This window comes from Camelina sativa, chromosome 7 (assembly GCF_030686135.1).
Source record: "Camelina sativa cultivar CO46 ecotype springtype chromosome 7, ASM3068613v1".
NCBI classification, from domain to species: domain Eukaryota; kingdom Viridiplantae; phylum Streptophyta; class Magnoliopsida; order Brassicales; family Brassicaceae; genus Camelina; species Camelina sativa.
The window spans coordinates 2,012,847-2,033,436 of record NC_141886.1 but is presented as its reverse complement, the minus strand read 5'-3'; the positions used below and the strand labels follow the sequence as shown (position 1 = coordinate 2,033,436).

The 20,590-nt window shown below is 36.1% G+C and overlaps 1 protein-coding gene, 1 long non-coding RNA gene and 2 pseudogenes across 2 annotated transcripts; 2 read left to right on the top strand and 2 right to left on the bottom strand.

Moving 5' to 3' along the window:
• Window positions 1–2: 2 nt before the first annotated feature.
• Window positions 3–4,046, bottom strand: LOC104699910 (squamosa promoter-binding-like protein 12). Its single transcript, XM_087458978.1, is given in 10 exon segments — window positions 3–546; window positions 643–1,197; window positions 1,284–1,434; window positions 1,512–1,647; window positions 1,734–1,851; window positions 1,943–2,050; window positions 2,130–2,204; window positions 2,291–2,772; window positions 2,857–3,038; window positions 3,138–4,046. Coding segments are annotated over 10 exon segments (2,514 nt in total). The 5' UTR covers window positions 3,422–4,046; the 3' UTR covers window positions 3–123.
• Window positions 4,047–9,615: 5,569 nt separating this feature from the next.
• Window positions 9,616–12,399, top strand: LOC147940744 (uncharacterized; annotated as a pseudogene).
• A 1,076-nt stretch (window positions 12,400–13,475) lies between these two features.
• Window positions 13,476–17,537, bottom strand: LOC147940743 (uncharacterized; annotated as a pseudogene).
• Window positions 17,538–18,580: 1,043 nt separating this feature from the next.
• On the top strand, window positions 18,581–20,237 carry LOC147940742 (uncharacterized). The gene is made up of 2 exons (XR_015562802.1): window positions 18,581–19,793; window positions 19,910–20,237. It is a non-coding gene; the product is annotated as an uncharacterized LOC147940742 (long non-coding RNA).
• The last annotated feature ends 353 nt before the right edge of the window (window positions 20,238–20,590 follow it).

Sequence of the window (20,590 nt, the reverse complement as noted above, 5' to 3'; positions counted from 1 at the left end):
GATTAGATGAATAATATACTAGATTCCAGTAAAATTTATAAAAATACACTCGTTTGTAGATTTTACAACAACACATCTTCGTTTAGAAGATTCTTCTTCTTCAATGTATAGAAGGATTTTTTACTAGCTTGTTCCATATGCAAGTAGTTCCCACCTGAACGGCTGAAAAACATAGAGCACTTCCGGGCAACTCTTGAACAAAAGAGCAACACAAACGCAAACCGCCGCAATCGCTACCATGGAAAGCATTGCTGGCCTATAAGCAACAGAACTGTGTTGTCTTGTGACAAACACACGTTTGTGATCACAGAGCTTACACTGGTTGATCTTCAAGCTTGATGAATCATTTAGACTCTTCTTTTCTTGTTTGTGGTCAATGTTGAAAGACTCTGGAATGTTGACCACCACGTGTTCTTCGGCGGTTGGTTTCCGGTTAAGTTTCCGTTGCACGAGATGAATATAGGAGAAGTGACCTCGTAAACGTGCGTAGTCTTCTGGTGTGAATCCTGTATGGTTCCGGGAAGTCTTCCACGCTTGAATACCAATCTGAACCAAAAAAGAAAGAACTTTTTTTATCAAACAAAAACAGAATTTGAGTGTAGTACACAAGTTAAAACGAGGGAAATCAAATTCAAATTTTACCATTCCGGGATCGTCAGTAAGAGCGTCCAACACATCTTCTGACCCGTCTTTACCAGCGGCAATGTGAAGCGGTGTTAAACCGGCTGGACCACTTGCATCAGGTCTAAACAAACCGGATAATGTTAGGTTCTTCTTCTTTGGAATGAATCTAAGAAGCATCTCAACCATGGGTTTTGAATTTTTCCTCGCGGCTCTGTGAAGAAGACACAGTTCTGACAATGCAGCATCAGGGGATAGATCAACCGTTCCTTCTTCAAAGAGTATATTCAATAGCTTTTTGATCACAGCACACCATTCCCGGTCCATCGAGAACTCGATTATAAACTTAAACCGTATTAAAGGGAATAGATGATCTGATTCTGCAAGTCTTGAATTGACTTCACTTTTGTGAAGAAGCCAACCAATTTCGTGGATGAAATACATTGCTTGCATTGCAGAATCAGTTCCGGTGAACTCTAATGTGCTTTCGAGTCTTCGGATTTCAGAACAAACATCTTCGTCCTCGGAAACTATGAAAGGGAAGAAACTACTGCTTATCCCACCTTGGTCTTCAATCTAGATTATTGCCAAGAAAAATGCCGCCTTTATATTTCAATGCAACAAAGAGTAAAAGCAGAGCACAAAGTTTAAAGTACACTCACTTCCATGAAACCTCGACCACTTGCGATAGGAATCTCACAAGAAAATTTGACAGAATCAGTCTCATTGTGCTCCTTAAGATCATCACTCTCTTCCATTACTCCTTGTGTTGCTTCCTGAACCAAGTATGTTCCTTCTACAGCACAAAGTAACCTGTAAAAATTGGCGATGAACATCAGAGGAAAAGATAGAGAGGGGTCAAGCTTTGAAGAGTGTTAATATATATATACCTTGTGCCAGGTCGATGGAGATTGATGCCTTTTACTGTAAATTGAGCTTTCCTTGTTACAGCAAGTGGTCTAACAGTAATGATTTGGCTATAATCATGGCTTCTTAGAGGTAACGATGTGTCAAGAACAACCTGACCTGTAGCACGAAATAAGAAGAATGCTCAGATCTCAAGAAAAAATATGGACACTATAACATAGATTCCAAGATTCTCAAAAACTAACCATTAAACGCAAATGCAAACTGGTTTTGCACCCTAAGATAAATCCACCCATCAGTCCATAGAGGATCATGTGAAAGATCTAGAAGCCTCCTCAAGCTGAAACTCAGATCACAACAAAGCTGCAAGAAAAAAAACAAAAAAGAAACATGAAGTGATTCTACGATAATAATCTGGAAAGAATAGGGAAAGAGTTGTGAAAATGATCCTTACTTCTTCCTAAGAAGCTTCATCTTGACGAAGATAAACTGTCAAAACGATACAACCAGGTCTAATGTAGCTCTCCATGTCAGTTGGAGTATGAGCTAACCAGTCAAGGATCTGAAAATTTGAATATTAGAACACAATAGTGTACAGTGTCAGTTTCAAAATCACAACAAACTGCAGAAATTATATTTACCTGTCCTCGTAAGGCAACTGGAAAATCATTCGGCACTTTCCCAAATAGTTTGAACACAATCCTATCGGTACGGCTCTAAATATGAAACCAAAACAAAACAAGAAATGTTACAGTGAATTATAAGCAACCAAAGATGAATGGATGAAAGGTGAGATTTGTACCTGAGCATCTCTACTGGAACTTGAAGGTGATTGGTCAGAAGCTGAATCTGAGTTTCTACTAGTCTGAGGTGGACTAGACTGACGCGAGTCTTGGTGATAATCAAGAGAACTGGTTGCTGGATTTGTGGGAGGAGGTGATGATCTCTCTAGATCTGTAGTATCATCCGAGTCTATGTATACATCATTCAAATCAAAAGCATTCATTTTGACTTGCTTTTGGGACCTATCCAAGACAGCTCTTTCTTCAGAACAATTGGGATACACTTCTTGCCAAGGCGTTTCAAGCACATTTACTGAATGATGCTTTATATCTTCTCGAGGAGCTTGCTCGAGTGAAAGCAAAGCTTGAGAAGCCTCAAGTCCTCCTCCACCCTGCATAAGCCCAACTAAATTCTTCCCAACATGTTCACCAGCTTGGCTTACAAGGCTCTTTAGAAGATGAGACATCAGATCCTGATCACCCGTTTGGTCCGATTGATTCACTGCAAAGCGAACACAGAACTGAATAAAGCGCTTTTAAGACTAAAAAATTGGATGTCCAAATGAAACTTTCATGAACAACTTACAATGCATATTGGAGAGTATCTTCAAGAGAGTAATCAACAAGTAGTTGCTTGTTTGACCATCACTTGCAGGAGTCCCATCGCCTAAAGTATCAGGATTTGCTTTTCTCCTACGCTTATTATGCCCAGCCAAACGTCTACGACAACTTCTCTTTCCTTCATCAAACTCTTCAAGCACATGAAACCTGCAGATATAAACCAAATATGATTACTGACAACAAGTGACACCGAGACATAAGACGACCCAATAATACTAAAGTCGAATCCTTTATCTAAACCCATACCTACTACATTGCTGACAAAACCGCTGCATAATACCTCCAACAAGTGCACTAGTAGCTTTAGAATGCATCTCACAAACCTTATGACGTCTATGGTAATCCTTAACCTTGGTTAAATCAGATCCACAATTCTCTACCTGACAGGCTCGAGTCTGTAATCCACCACCAAGTTTAGTCTTTTTGGCAATATTACCACAACCACAACCACCAAGATTCAAAGTAAGCTTAGGAGCATCATCATCCATTGGTATCACAGTAACAGCTCTTCTTTTATTCATATTGTCCATGATATCAACAACAGTTGCTTCATCAGAGCAAGCAGAAGAGGTGTTGGATGAGCCGTGATTCAACTGTCTGGCTACGAAGAGATGACCATCCCATTTCCAATCATTCAAATCCCACTCTACAACACTCGTTTTACCACTAAACCCAAATAAACTCTGACCTTCTTCTTCTTCTCAACCACCTCGAGTTCCTCTAGCTTCCATCACAAAACCCCAATTGAGAAGACAAAACTAAAAAATTGGAGAAATAAACAAAACCCAATTGATATTATATCCCTTTCTCCATCGGAAGAAACCTAATTCCTCCTCAATCAGACAAAAACTGACATATAACTAACTTTAAACAAGGGGGACTTGATTTTAAAAGAAAAAAAGATAAAAAAAAAAAAAAAACAGCTGGCAACACCTGGAATCATCAGACAAAAGCAAGAACGGTAACCGGACCGGAGAGAGTTGAGCCGGTAACGGTAAAGGAAGATGAAAGTGACGGAGATAATGATGATGATGGAGAAGAGAAGAAGAAGCGTTTTTATTGTAACGTTGGAAGGATATGGTTTTACTTCTATGGACTTATATGGATTGGTGGTATTGAATATGGTGTACTTGTTTTAAAAAGCTATCGAGATACTGAGACGAAGAAGAAACATTTTTTATTTGATTAGAGGAAAAAATTAATACGATACAATTCTTTTAGCTGATAGGCACCGCGAATCTAGCTAACTTTTTTAGTTGTAAATCGTTACAAATTTTAATTCCTTTGAATCCTATTCAATAATTGGGAAGCGAATGGAGAGAAACTAAAATGTTGAGATATCAACGTATGAAAAAATTATTGCAATATCATTATTTAAATATGTATAATAAAGAGGGTTACAATTTCATAAAATCTAAAAGAAAATAAATAATTCTTTAAATAGCGAAATAACTATATTGATATGCTTGTTATATAGGCTTCGTAGTACTAAATTAATTGATCTAGTTGATTACATGATAAAAGTTACGCATTGGAACTGGTGGGTTCAATTCAACCCTTGTTTGGTTGATGATAAGAAACTTACTGATTACAACAATCACGATGAGTATGATAGCACAAACTCCTATAAAAAAGTATAGTTCTAATTGCCTTGTCTCCACATTCTGGCGATCAAAATTAACTTCATCATGGAAAAGGTTAACATAATAAAACTGAAAAACAAGAAAAAGAAAAGTTGACATAACAATAAGATGGAAATATACAATTCTTTGATGTCATAAGCGCCGTCAATCATTTAGAGATACTAGGTTTTGAACAGTACCATGAATTTATTTGATATATTTCGATGAAAATTATATATACTCATTTCATTTCAAAATATAAGAAATGACCACTTAAAAAAAAATTTAACCAATCATAAATAAAATTGTATAATAAAAAATATTAAACTAATCTAAAAGTAGCATAGAAACTTGAAAACATCTTATATTATGAAACAAAAAATCTTTTCTAAAACATTTTATATTATGAAACGGAAAGAATATGTGACTGATGACAATAATGAAATATTATCTTATAAAAAAATTTAAATTAGTGTTAAATAAAAATTTAAGTTTCAGATACAAAATTTTTAAAAATATAAAAATAAGTTGTGTTATAAAATCAAATCAGATAAAAAAAATCATGAATTTAACTCGACGTCCAGGAGAGACGAATCAAACTGGTGACCTTACATATCCTAAACCATTTCTTTGACCACCAGAAAACGAAATAATTTTATAATCTTGAATTTATCTCGTTTTTCATATTTAATTGATCGCTACCACCTATGTTTTCGTGTTTTTATTCAATGTTTTCTTATTTTTCATATTCTTTCTTGTCATTTTCATTGTCAAATTTTATGGTAATTGTCATCATTACTATTATCCGGTTTTTTCGTTATAATCTTCTTCTTCTTCTTTTTCGTCAATTTTTTCACATTTTTCCAATGCAAAACATTTTTTTTAATCAACCATACAACTTGTTAACCTATCAAACTCCAAGACCAAAATTATTTCTTTTCTCATAAAATTTGTGCAATTCATAAAGACCAGCATAGTCAACACATGCATCCAATTGTTGATAATTTCATCCATATGCTTATTCGGTTTTAGATCCACACATATTGAAACTTCTCAAACCAAAATCCTTACTCCCGGAGAAAGTAATATGAACACATGTATAGTTAAAAAAATATTTTTGCTTTTCGTCGATCCTTCTTCTTTAAACTCAAATAACATCAACTCAAGGTCTTGCGACGCGAATTCTTCTTTCTTAGAATTAAAAATAAAATTTTTACTGCAAGAATATCAAATCATATTTCTTTTATTTCTATAAATTTTATTCTTTGTTTTTTTCTAAAAATTCTTAATAATATAGATTACTACTATATTTCCAAAAATGTTGATTAGTGAAATATCTAATTCTTAATGGTTGTTTTAAATCCTATATGGACACCTTTAGGAGTTTATAGCTTCAACTTTTTATTAGTATAGATATAATATTTTAAAATTTCTATGGAGGTTAAGTAATTGTAATATTTTAAAATATTTTATGAAGTTTAAATATTTTTAATATTTGAACCTTTTAAAAGTTTCAATATTTCTAATATTTTAAACTTTTAAAATTTATAAACTATAATTTTTTAGAAACTTTTTATAAGCTAAGAAATTTTTAAAATTTAAAGATTAAAAGATTTTGAAATCTTTTAAAAGCTAAGACTTTTGGAAGTTTCAATATTTATAATATTTTAAACTTTTAAAAGGTTTCAAAATATAATATTTGAACCTTTTAAAAAGTTCAATATTTATAATATTTTAAACAATTAACATTTTTAAATTATAATATTTGAAAACTTTTTAAAAACTAAGAAAATTTTAAAAGTTTCAATATTTATAATATTTAAACTTTAAATTTTTTTTAATATTATAATTTTTTTAAAACTTTTTAAAGTTTTAATTTGATCAAATAAAAATCGGATCAATCCGAATAAAACTTTTTAACTTGGACGCCTGATAAATCAAGCTTTTCTGCTTATTCGCTATTGGACGCCTGATAAATCAAACTTTTTGTTTGTGTTGTAATATAAAACTTGAACCAATCTCAAATTGCACACTTTTTGTTTGTGGCATGGGTTGTCTGTTTTCTTCTCACTTGCAGTTTGCTACGACCAGAAAAAGCTGAGGCAGGAAAAGAATCAGGAGGAGCGCCGGGATCTGCTTCGGGGTCATCTTTTTCCTTTGTAATGTTGTTCTTTGGTAGAGATACAGGTTTCTGAACAGTTGGCTATCTCCACTTGTTCAAGAAAACTGTTCAGAAACCTACCTCTACCAAAGAATAACACTCCAGAGGACAAAAATGACCCGAAGCAGATCCCGGCGCTCCCTTTTATTCTTTTGGACCACTTTTAATTTCCAGTATGATGCCATCATTCTCTGCATCTTTTATTTTGAAAAACATCGCTTAATATCTTATTTATTTGTTGATAAAGAAAAACCTTAAAACTTAATAAATTTCCTGCAAAAACGTTTGGAAGAGATCATTTTCATAATTATTAAAATATTTAATGCCATTTAGTCCTTTAAAAATATATGAACATGATTTCTTTTATTGTTATATATTTTACAATATATTTAATATCATTTAGGCCATATTTTACAAAATATGCTTTAGGACACATTAAACCTAGGACCGACCATGGTTCCAAACTTTGACACAACCAAAAAAAGGCTTTTAACATCAGTGAAACACATAAATGAGTGATGAACATTGATTGCACCGAACCACTTAATCAATTGTAAGCTAGAAGGACATGCTACATAAAAGATTCAAATCATACAATTTTTAACTGGTTTACTAGATTGACATGCGTGTCTACTACTACTATTCAATATATACCATTTGTTATGATATCTTCCTCGTTTCGGTTTGGTTGACCGATATCACTGTTCAACAACATGTGGAATAATGTCGTGTAAATAGCACAAATAAAAGAATTATCACCGTAATAATAATTTATTTTCCAAAAAAAATAACATTCTTTGGTACATATGTAAGTACAGAGCTCCTTTTAGAAGACAGAAAAACAAAATAAATGTTTTTAATTGGATGTGAGTGAGTACATTTGTATCATAACGTATAAAACAAGTTGGAAAAATAATAATCTTTTATAATATTTTTGTCCCTTCTGGAACATCTGTTCCAATAATTATAATCTCGCAAATAATATTCTTCTTTTTATTTTGGTAAATGAGCTAATACTTACACGACACTTGCAAAATTATACGCCTAACTTGAGTCAATTATAAGATTAGATTTCTTTTTTTTTCTCTCAAACATTTGCCACTTTCTGCCTACTAAATCCTCTGTCATTTATTGTATTTACAGAAATGCCACTATTTTTAATTTATTTGTATTTCTTGCAAAAATGTTTATGACATCCATATCCTCATCTTCTTGTCTTATTTATGGTTGTACCACCGCTATTAATTTTCCAACAACCATGAACAACTAAATTTGAAGCTCTTAATGCTTCAACAACCTGATTTGTGAGCTTAAATAACACCCAATGCTATGAGAACTTCATTTTCTTCCATCACCTCTCCATTTTAATCGAAAAAATTGAAAGTTCGTTAATCTTGTTATATCTCGTGAACAAGGAAAATTGGCGCTGTGTTTCTTCAGTGGTGACTAAATACGACGTCCTCGATGCTTGACATTGCGAAACCACCACCGATAAGGTTATTTTCCGGCAGATTTCGTAATTTTCTTTGTTTTTTTGTCGAACTTAGACTTCATTTATTAGTCCAACCGTCATAATATCATGTTAAGTCTACTATGTGGTCAGTTTTGCAATTTAAAATTTTATCGACTTTCGAGCCCGTAGACTAAAATTTCAGTCTCCTTAATTTCATAGGCAGTTAAGTCATTAAAGTAGACTAATATACGAAGTCAAACCGTTGGAGTTATCTGTGAAGTTTGTATGTTTGAAATAGTGTTTAATTGAAATTTATAATTTTTTCTTTTTGATTTTGTAGTTCAAAATGTTTTGTATCGGTTATGTACTTGCCTCTGTCTATTATTGTCATGATAATATATTATACTTCTGGATCAATCATGTTTTTGGTTTTGTTAGGCATCTAGGTTATTGATTTAAGACTTCTACGGATAGTCAGCTATGTAATGAGTAATTGACTTGCTGCTTACTCTTTCAGGTAGATGGCGCAAATACCTGTTGTTTACGGAGTATGGGCGACGAGAAATGGGTCATGGCATTTTGATATGGATGGACGCAAAGGTGGGAGAATGTTTTTTTTGCGACACGGTTGTACATACGCTGAGCTTCTTGAAATGGCTGTAGAAGATTATCTGATTGACAAAGAAACAAAGATGGTTCAGTTATCGTATCCCTTAACAGAGATGATGCTTCAGCAATTGCCCCAAGACACCCCTCCTGTCTATGTCACAAATGATAGATCAGTTCAAAACTTGATATATTTTAGTAGTAGGAATGTTGTTCGCCTTTGCGTCTTTACGCGATGCATGGATGGACAGTCGATTAAGGGATGTGTTAATGATATAAATCTCTTGTTCTATTGCCGATGGGGAGCCAACAGATGAATTTGGTGACGATGTAGATCCAGGTGCCGATGAAGGTGTAGAAGAATGTGAAGAAGCTCTCCATGACACTACAGATGAGAAGCCAAAAGATGTTGATGACATGGATTTCGATTACAGTGAGTACGGGAAATTTGAAAATGAAGATGACGATGAAGATGGAGATCACCCGGATGTAGATGCTGAAGAAGGGAAACCGTTTGTTGGTGGTATTCATGGACAGTTAAATAATCCTTGGATAGACCAATTGAAAGTAGGTCAATGCTTTCCATGCAAACATGATGTCATAACAGAGGTGCGTTTGACCGCTATTATGCTAAAATTCTCTTTCAAAATTAAGAAGTCCACAAAGTCTCGGTTGGTGGCAATATGCTCTGTGCCAGGATGCACGTGGAGGGTCGTGGCCACTGTGAAGAATGATCCAACCACTTTTTGGGTCACCAAATATCTGAACGTGCATACATGTTCTATTGTGGACCACATAGCTCACCGTAAGCGTTGCACCTCCAAATATATTGGGATGCTTTTTGTAGACCGGGTAGGAATAGTAGATGGTGTTGTCCCACAACATATTCAAGATTCAATGAGGACAATGTTCGGCATGACATTGGATTACACAACTTCGTACGGGGCTTTACAATATGTCTTGGAATATGTGAGAGGAAACGCCGAATCTGGATATGCGAAGTTGCCTTATTGTCTTAGAAAAATAGAGCAGTCAAACCCGGGAAGTGTCGTTGACCTTGTTGTTGATGACGAGCATAGGTTTAAGTACCTTTTCCTATCTTTCGATGCTTCAATCCGTGGTTTCAATTACGTGAGGCGAGTTATTGTGGTTGATGGGACCTATCTCACCGGAAAGTATGAAGGTGTATTGCTAGTCGCTTGCGCACATGATGGTAACTTTCAGATATTTCTGTTGGCTTTTGGAATTGTCGACTCGGAGTGTGATGCTTCATGGGATTGGTTTTTCACCAAATTAAGTGAGTGTATCTCGGATGAATATCCACTGGTAGTAGTTTCGGATAGGTGCAGTTCAATAGCTAAAGCATGTCGCAATGTTATGCCATGGGCAACACGAGGGATATGTTACTACCATCTCCAACAAAACATAATTTCTAATTTCCGTGGGAAGCAACTGATGTACTTGGTGAAAGGGGCAGCATATGCGCATACGTATGATGATTACAACCGCTACATGGCTTTCCTTACTAACGTAAATCCGGCCATTGCAGCGTACTTGAATAAGGCAGATCCAGCTTTATGGTCTCGGGTTTACTATCCAGGAGATAGATACATTATCAAGACTAGCAACATTGCGGAATCTATCAACTCCATGCTAAAGAAAGCCAAAGGTTATCCCATCACATATCTCATTGAGTTTATTACGAAAAAGTTAGGTAGGTGGCATTGGAAAAGACGAGAGGATGCACTTAGTCTGATCACCACTTTTAGTCGGGGTGTTGAGTTCTTATTGGTCGTAAGGGAGCATTAAGCAGATATGATTACGGTAGAATGCATTGATGGCTAGCGTTTCTACGTTAGGGGTGGGCAACAAGACTGTTTGGTTGACTTGGAAGCAAAATCTTGTTCATGCGGGATGTTTGATGTTGAGAAAATGCCATGTTCACATGCAATTAAGGCTGTCAATTCAAGCAGATGGCATATGTCTACCGTAGTCGAAGCTTACTATAGAAAAGATTATGTCTATGCGTCGTACGCGGCTACCATCATGCCCAATGTCGAGCACGATCCAATTGGGCCAGATATCCGATGTATACCTCCCATACCGAAGCGGAAGCCTGGAAGGCAAAAGAAGTCTCGTTGGCTAACATGGCTAGAACTGTCACGTAAAAATGGGAGCAAGCCGAGGAAGTCTCATAAGCAATATGCTTGTTCAAAATGCAGACAGCCTGGACATATTCAACCTCATTGTGTAAGTAACAATCCCACTTGATATATTTTTAACGTTTTGTATATGATCGTCGGTTACACTAACAATTATTTGTATAGGTTGCTGAACACGGCGAGTAGAAGTTAACTTCATCGTGAAGTCATCTAGAGTTTCCCTAGCTATAATTTGTCTTTGTAATTTTCCGGGATTATCCCATGTGTTCAAGTCGACATTATTAAAGACTAGTACATAACTATCATTTACTCGTAAGACCATTTTATGATACTCCTCTTCTTGAACAACCACAATCAGCTAGAGAATGATGAGCCAAATTTCGGGTCAGTTTCTGATACAAATTCCCATATACAAATAACTGCTCCAATCTGCAACTACTGCGGTAGATCAACGATTATTGTGAAATCATGGACATATGCAAATCCGGGAAGAAATTTCTTCAGATGCACTTTTCATGGGTGTTCCCATTGGTCAGACGCAGAACCATCACGTGGTTGGAAAAGGCGGAGATTATTGGATGCGAGGGATGAGATCCGTCGGCATAGAGAAGAAATCAAGGTACTTAAAGAATTTGTAAGAGAAATGAAAGAACAAGTTGTTAACGGTTTGGTGAACTCTGGGGTGGTTAACACATATGAGGAAGACAAGAAGAAGTTTGAATGTGACTTACTGGCAGCGAATGAAAGGGAAAAAATGCTTCGACAATTTATGGTTCTCTCTTGGATAGGTTTCATTGTTGTCATCGCAATGTGTCTTGGGATGTGTCCCAAGTCTCAATGTTAACTTCAATCTGATGTCTACTAAGCTTTCGATGTATGATGCATTTCTCTCTACATTCAATGTACCCTTTCGGTATCTCTGCATTCGTTGTACCCTTTCGCTATCTCTACATTCGTTGTACCCTTTCGATATCTCTACATTCGTTGTACCCTTTCGATTTCTCTACATTCATTGTATCATTGCCGTCTCAATTTCACCTATAAATATCCTCTCAATTTCCACTCAATCTATTGCATCTCCTTCTTGGATAACAAGAGAATAAGTTGGTTATGAGCTATGGCCGGAGAGAGTTCCAGTAAGCGTAACTAAAGCAGTTCCGATTTCGAGTGGGAAGAGGAAGTAATAGATGCCATGAAAGACGGTTTTGAGAGGACGAGAGTCGTGGTTGAAGAAGATACGAAGGACCGCTTTAAATCCATTCTTCGTATGATGAGAGATCACATGAAGAAGAAGGAAGAGGCTACCGCCCTTGTGCATCAAGTGGATCTGATCGACGCTTAACTATCCCAACTGAATCAAATATTGGGTCAACAACTTGTCGACTTCGAGGCAGAGCACAAGAGATTAGAGGAGATGAGAGAGGTTGCGGAAGTTGATGTCAAACATGGTGTGGTTCCTCCTCCTATTGATTGGGGCAAACTTCATGTCTGTCTCGACGATTAGTTGCATCACCCAAACTCCTATTTGTATTTTATTTTTGAACGTAATGTATGCATTCTGAATATCTATTTATCTATTTCTATCGGTCAACTCTACATGTCTATTGAACAACAATATCCATTCGAAGTCTCCAAGTTAACTTCAGAAATATGTCTACTAGGCTTTCACTGTACGCTATTGTTTAGAGAGACTACAAGTAATTAATATTTTAATAAGTAACTAATGAGGAACAAACAAGTGTAAAAAAAAACAGAGTAGACAAAAAAAAAAAAAAAAACATCGGTTCTCTCTTCTCTCTCTTTTCTGTATTATTTTATTAATATTTTAATAAAAATTTATAATAACACATTCCCCGATAAAGTTTATAACTCTGTCACATTTTATATTATTTTATGTTGCTTATCTGGTTCTGACAGCAAGAGTAGAGTATCGGCGGGAGAGCGGATAAAAAAGCACTTTGTTGGGTTTTATTGAAACTCTGTAGATGAATTGACATTATGTCCGACATCAAAAGGATGAACCACTGTTTTAGTATTGAGATGTTAGGTGAGAGGATTCCACAAAAATATATGGATAGCAGCCTATCATCATAGTTAAACAAAAAATTTAACTACGAGAACAAAAGTTCTACATGTCTATTGAACAACAATATCCATTCGAAGTCTCCAAGTTAACTTCAGAAATATGTCTACTAGGCTTTTGTTGTACGCTATTGTTTAGAGAGACTACAAGTAATTAATATTTTAATAAGTAACTAATGAGGAACAGACAAATGTACGCTATTATTAACGTTTAACGTTTGGATTTATGTATATGTTACGAAAAACTGACCACAAAATACCAATACCCCACGTATAACTAGTAGACAACAAGAACAATCATCCTTACACATTAGAGTTTAAAAGGAGGATCACACAAAAAATATCAAGATCCCGTCCATCATCAGAGTTTAATCAGTAGGATCCCACCCACAAAATATAAAGATCCCCCAAACAAAAACAAAACATCAACACTACATCATCATAATGAGTCATACATACTTAAAACAAGAGTTTAAGTCTTTCAAACAAAGTTTATAGTTAGTCCCGGATTGGGGGAGGATCATAGAGTCCAAAGTCGTCTATGTAGTTGTCCTCATTTGGTCCACAACATTCAATCTCGTGAAATAAGTCACAAGCCATCTTCTCCCTTATCCATGTGATGTTTGCGTCGCACAAAGTAGTAGGAAAGGCTAACCCAAGAGCATGACATTCTATGTACTTCAAAGTATACACACCACAGTCACCTGGCTTCTTGTTCGGAGGCACTCCCTTTTTGACCTGCTCATGAGTGAACTTCTCATACGAATACATATGCTTTTGGTCAGGGCTGGCTAACTCCCGCAGCACGTAGGGAACCAAGACGGCAATAGGCTCGATGGTAGATGTAAGCTCTTCGTCGTTGGTGACACTCGGGATGCTATCCCAGACGACGATGTGTCTCATGGGAACCGAGATCCACATAGCTACCCAGTGCGTCGACTTCACGTTTAAAGGCGCGTATAAGTCGTCCACTTCCAGACCCCATTGCTTGTTAGTCTGAGCATACGGTGGATACTCCCCTGCATGGTAGCTGAAGGCCGCCGGCAAAAGTTTTCCAGATCCATTAGCATGTGCCTCAGAATTGACAAAGTCAAGGTACTTCGTTGTCCACAGATGAGTGAACATAGCGTCTAGGAAAGCCAATCTACTCATTCTAAATATCTGAGGATGCTGCGCGTGTCGATGTCTCAATATAATATTGAAGACCGACTCGAAGTTTTCTAGTATACTTGGAGACGAAGTTTTCTAGTAGACTTACCGAATCTCGTAGCCAGACTGTTTTTGTCTGCAGTTCGTACCACCAAAGACAGCATCGGGATTTCTCTGGGACCTTGTTCTTGTACGTTCTGCGGGTGATGAATGGTTTGGATACATATAAGTTACTAGAGTTTCGAAAAATATAATTTTTGAAACATAACATAAAAGTTAGTAGACTTACGGATCTTTCTTTAAGAAATCAAGGAAAACCTTCTTCAACTCCATGTCTGCTTTATCAAAAGGATTGTACGCTGACGTGGTTGATTTATCACCCATGATAGTCTTGGCTGTGTTATCACCAACGAAAGGAGAACGTTGTCTTGACGCCAACCTCTTAACCCTTTCAGCCTTGCCATGTGCCGCAATCCTAGCCGCTTCCTTCCTTGGTTCTTGTTTCTTGGCTCTAGCAGTCAAGTCGGCAGCTGTTGGGATTTCTGTGCGAATAAATAAAGGTGGGTCTGACTCAGTGTCAGATGATTCAGAGCTGACTTTCTTTGGCACCTTCGTATCCGTACGAGTAACAGGTGGAGATGGTTTCAGGGTCTCAGGTTGCCCTGGCTTGTTCTGCGAATTCCGGTTTAAAAGTTACATGGTCATTTATGGAAACAAATAATATTAAAGTCGCCTCATATGTTTAATTTGTCTCAAATAAAACAAACAAAGACAACACAGATATAGAAGTCTACTTCATATAAGGAAGTCTACATCACATAAGGAAGACAGTTGTTTTTATGTCTTCGAAGTTGACAACTTCTTTGACATTTTTTCTACCGCGAGAACCGCGGTAAGCAAGCAACGGTGGACTTGGAATGTTCGCCAACGGTTCCCCAATTGATTTGCCAAAATCAGGCATAGATTCGTACACCCATATCTGCAGAGCTTCGACAAATCCGTCTATGGTGTAACTCTGCTTGTTTAAGTCCTTCTCCTTAACAGACAAAATCAGGTTCTTGAAAGCAACTCTTCCCCAGGGATAATCAAGAAATGCATCTAAATCCATGACTAGCCTAGCCATATTTAGACGGGTGGGCGTTGATGGTTTCCTAGCTTCTATAAACCCAGCGTAGATAGCTAAATAACCCAACCTAATACGATCTATTCTATCCCAATCGCTTGAGTTCTTACATGTTGCTTAATACTCGGACCACTGTCTAAATTGACTCCAAGCTTCTCCCAAAACTCTTCCATCTCGTCTGAAACCTCAACTTGTGGCTACTCCAACGACTCGACATCGTCACAGTTAAGTCCAGTGATGGCTTCAAACTCATTCAAAGAAAATCGTAAAGGGTTAGATCCAACCAGACTCAAGATCTCGTACTTTTTGTTGCACACTATCTGAAAGGTGAGCATATGGTGAACCAGTCTAGAAGCCCATTCGAATTCGAGCTTGTAGAACTGTACAAATAAGTTAAACAAAGTAAGTAAACTGACAATCCGAAAGATAAAGATTTAGGTTTAACATGAACGAAAAATGGAAAAATCAACCGTTAGTGATAAGCGATAAGCGGAAGGATAAGCGGAAGAGATAAGCGGAAGGGAATCGTTTCCTAGTTCCTTATGAGGAAGAATTAGAGATAACTATCCTATGTTATCTCGGTTTTTTAAGTTGTATAAAATTACAATAATTATAATAATGCCGGTTTTATAAAACCAAAATCGTTTTATTAGAAACAGTACCAGAAAATTAGGAAGAAATATAAAGAAACCGGTTAAAACTGGTTCCCGCTTATCGGTAAATTAAACATATAAATATTACCGCCAACTAACGTCAAATCAATTTATACCTTGTAATGATTATGTTGACAACTTCTCTGGCAGACTTCTCCACGAGAAACTGGACCGTCTGCAAATCTATCAAATCAAATTAATTTTTGTACTATTATGCTGATAGACTTATCAAGTACACTTCTTTCTAGGGAAACTAAAACATACTTTAAACTGCAAATCCATTAAATCAAATTAATTTTTGTACTATTATGCTGAAGACTTATCAAGTAGACTTCATTCTGGGGAAACTAAAACATACTTTAAACTGCAAATCCATCAAATCAAATTAATTTTTGTACTATTATGCTGAAGACTTATCAAGTAGACTTCTTTCTGGGGAAACTAAAACATACTTTAAACTGCAAATCGATCAAATCAAAATAATTAATACATCGTTAACGACGATGAACGAGTTTCTATGGTACAGGGACAAAAGTTGCGTGTATATAGAATTCTACACTTTTAAGTATAAAGTGATATGATATAGAAACTTTCTAAGAGTTACACAGACGTGAATGATAGATGATTATACACTTATATGATGAAGTGAAGTGATATAGAGAAAGTTTCAATTACCTAACCGTGATCAGTCTCCAATTAAGCGTGGATGATTTATATTGACCGATACAAGTATATTGACCAATCACCAATTTTCCGTCGTGAAGATGAACTACGTACTATTTTTTTAAAAGAGAAAAGAAATGATTTACAGATAACTTTTTTGGTTGCAGTTTTAAAATAATCAAAAGGCCCGTGCTGGTTTATATATACAAGACGAAACGGTTACAATGAACAGTTACATAATTAATAACGCAAACCGTTGTGTCGTAAATCATTAACGAGTAGACTTCGTCTACTGACTTCTTAATGTAAATGGGGGAAGTCTACTAAATAGGTCATCTAATGAAGTCAACGATATCGTCCAAATATTACAGAAACTGAAGCAAGTTCACAGATTACAGACATAAATACGCCATTCAAACAAACAGCCACGATAAAAAGAGGTTCACAGATTTTAATTGAAAGATCTACGAAGCAAAAGAGATTAATACAACAATAAAGATTATACGGGCGATTAAGACATCCTCGACCACCACGCGTACACGACGGACTGACAGACGTAATTCTTTCATCTGATCTTTCACCTTGTCTAGCTCTTGCTGAACCCATAGCATTTCATCATTTTCCTGGATGGCTGTAATAGAATCCCTTTGGTCAGCAAGTCCACCTCTCATTGCTTGAAGTTCTTGCATAATAGCCTCATCCCACCATTTCATAATATGGTCCTCTCCATCCTATACCGTACCATAGAAATAAATATACCATAAGAATATTATCTATACTCAAATAATAATTATACCAAACGAAAAAACCATCATACAATCTAACAGTCTCATGGTTATTGCATCCAAAGAAAATCCTTCCAGGATTGTCAGGAATTCCAACTGTCAGGCCAAGAAAGTTTACTTCTGGTGGACCTTCACTCCATACTTGCAAAGAACTAGAAGATGGCTGAGTGTAGCTATGTAACCCCATATCTGAGTGCAAAATGAACAAAAAACTATGAGAACATATAAATTTTCGAAGAAAATTAGCTAAAGCGTTACAAAAGCAAATAGCCGACGATAAATGATGAGAATACTTATCTGAGATGTCCTTGAGTTTCGAAGACGATAAATGATGAGGAGAGAATCTGAATTTTCGAGAGCAATAATATCGGAATTTTAGAGAGAGAAATTGTGGAGAGAGATAAAGCACATACAAGCTAGGGTTGACTTACAGAAAGAAGTATTTATATGGTTATTGAATCCGGTTAGGTTAAAATCAAGAAATCGGTACGCATTCGGTTAGGTTCAGCTATCGGTTTGGTTAAATTGTCTGTGAAATTAAAATAATATAATATTAATAGTTGATGGCATTACAAAGTCAAACACCAATAGTCTACAGAGAGGTCTACTTAAGCAAACCTTAGATCAAATAATTTTAACCTAATCAGCCTTTCCTCCCTTAATTTGACTAGTTTATAGGTAAATTTATTTTATTTTAATGCAGGAAGTCTATGTGGTTATTATTTGGTCAATAGGTTTACCAAATTATTTTCTATAATTTTTAAAATTAAAATTTAAACTATAATTAACGAGTAGTCTTTATGTCTACTCGTTGACGTCAATTGAAGTCTCCCTTAAATGTATCTATTGCAGACTTCTTCCGGATTACATCTGTCATTTCGGCTTCTGTTTTTTGTTTGGTCGTAAAGGAGTCAACTGTAATTTTAGCATCATTAGTGATTATGTTTCTCGAAAATCGAATATAGGATCTACGATTTCATTCAAATGCAAATAAAGGTACAAAAAATGCAATTGTCCCATACTTACACAAGTCAATGCTTTAGGATGCATACAATAAAATTGGAAGTATATTATTGATGTTCGAAAATTGACTAGCTCTACAAGTCAATGCTTTAGGATGCATACAATAAAATTGGAAGTATATTATTGATGTTCGAAAATTGACTAGCTCATTAACGCCAGCTTATTTACTCGAATACATAAATCAAAACGCACCATTTTGAAAACAGAGGAACACAAGACCAGAGAAAGCTCTTTTTGCTTGTTTACTAATTCATCTATAAAAGAATCCACTTCTTTTAGTTCAATCTCTAATCTTGTTGGAAAAAAAACAAGATTTTGTTTTTTTTAGTTTTTTTTTTTTTTGTTTTTCGTGTGGAGTGCTTGATAGTTTCATTCATTCATTCAACAATAGTCTAGGGGATGCAGACGCCGGAGCAGATATAAAACATGGAGAACATTCACATTTCCAATTCTCTCTCGATATTTTCCTAAAAAAATCCGACCACCTAATTGACACCAACGAGTTAAATCTCCTGTATGGGGCTTACACTGTCGTTGGAACAAGAAAGATCGATTCTTTTGGATCCTTCCTTTATTCCTTTTGCTAGATGGAGAACATTCACATCATCTAGGTTTTGCTTTGCGTTACATCTTTTCTACCTGCAGCTTGAAGAGCTCTCTGCGTTTCTTGTAACGCAAGTTTCTCTTCTTCTTTTCTCTTTTGTTGTCCCTGATCTGCTTCTGACTTCTCTCCACTGTCGTCGTGAAGAGCTTTCGTCCTTTCTTGTAACGCAAATTTCTTGATTTCTTTTCTCTTTTGTTGTCCCTGATCTGCTGCTGGCTTCTCTCGACTACCTTCAGGAAGATCTTTCTTCTTTTCTTGAGCCGCTTGTTTCTCTGCTTCTGTCTTCTTCCTCTGTTCCTGAGATGAATCTGTTTCTTTTCGTTCTAAATGCTCTAATGGACGAGCAATAGGAGCTAGGTTTCTCTGTCACCGGATTTCTATTCTCGCTAGCTACTTTTCCAGTCTCTCTCGATGGCTTCTCTTTCATCCTCCTTCCTCGGAGATTCCAGTTTCTTTGATGGCGGACCAGGTTGTTGGTTATTCTGTTTCGCCAGCCGGGTTGGTGTGGCTGCACCACGAGAAGGCGACTGAGACGCAGATAAAGAAGCTGCTATGGCCGCAACGTTGCTTCTAACCCTAGAAAGTGACGGAGACGCCTTGGGCTTTGTTTCTGGCTTTGACGGCGGAGAAATGCCTGCAGCACGAAAAGGAGGGCGTGAAGAAGGAGGAGGAGTAGGTGGTGGTGATGGGGAAGAAGTCCCTGAAGAGAGACGAGAAGGAGAGTTGGATGAGAAGAATGGAATGTAAAAACGGAAAGGAGGCATGATGATGATTGTAGAGAGATGTCAAAAAGGCAAATTTTTAATGGGGTAAATGGTAAAGAGTAAATATTTGATTCATTCGTCTCTCTCTCTCTCTGTTTATTTGTATGTATGTGTGTATGTGTATGTGTAGTTTTTGTGTCTCTAAAAGGAGAAAAGATAACTTTTCAGGTAGGTGAAGAAAAGTGATCGGTTTCTCCAGTGAAGTTATCTTTGGAATCTCTGTGCATGTTCGATTGATGCTTTTGCACCTCAACAGAGAGCTTTATGAAGAAGCAAAGAACACAGGGAAAACTTGAAATGTGAAATAAGTTGTTTAAAAAAAACAAAACAAAAATAGTCTTCTTGAAGAAGCAGTTTAAGTCATTGCCCATACTTAGGAGATTTCGTAAGAGTGTGTACAACAAACTCATAGTCGAATCGAATTTATGTTTTATTTTCCTTTGTAAATAAGAATGAGTAAAACTACATTATAAATCTATTATATATGTTTATCCAATTTATCGTCATTTCACTTATGTTTATTTAATTAATTATTCATCATCTTATGCGTTCTAATTGATGCCTAATGTATTATGTACTCTCATAAGACATAACCCAAGTGTAATTCTGATATATCAAGAACTTTTGCATTTCGTTTCTCCATGAACATTCACATGTAAAGAACAAGCTAGATGATGCAAAATTAAGAGAGGTGAACCAAATTGTTAAAAATCAGATTCATGCAAAATCAAGAGAGGTGAACATTCACAACGTAACATTCATATATGGACATAAGTATATTTTCCTATATATTCAAGAAATGATTTATTATGGTGCATACAAAAAACAAACAAAAAAATGAAATTAGTA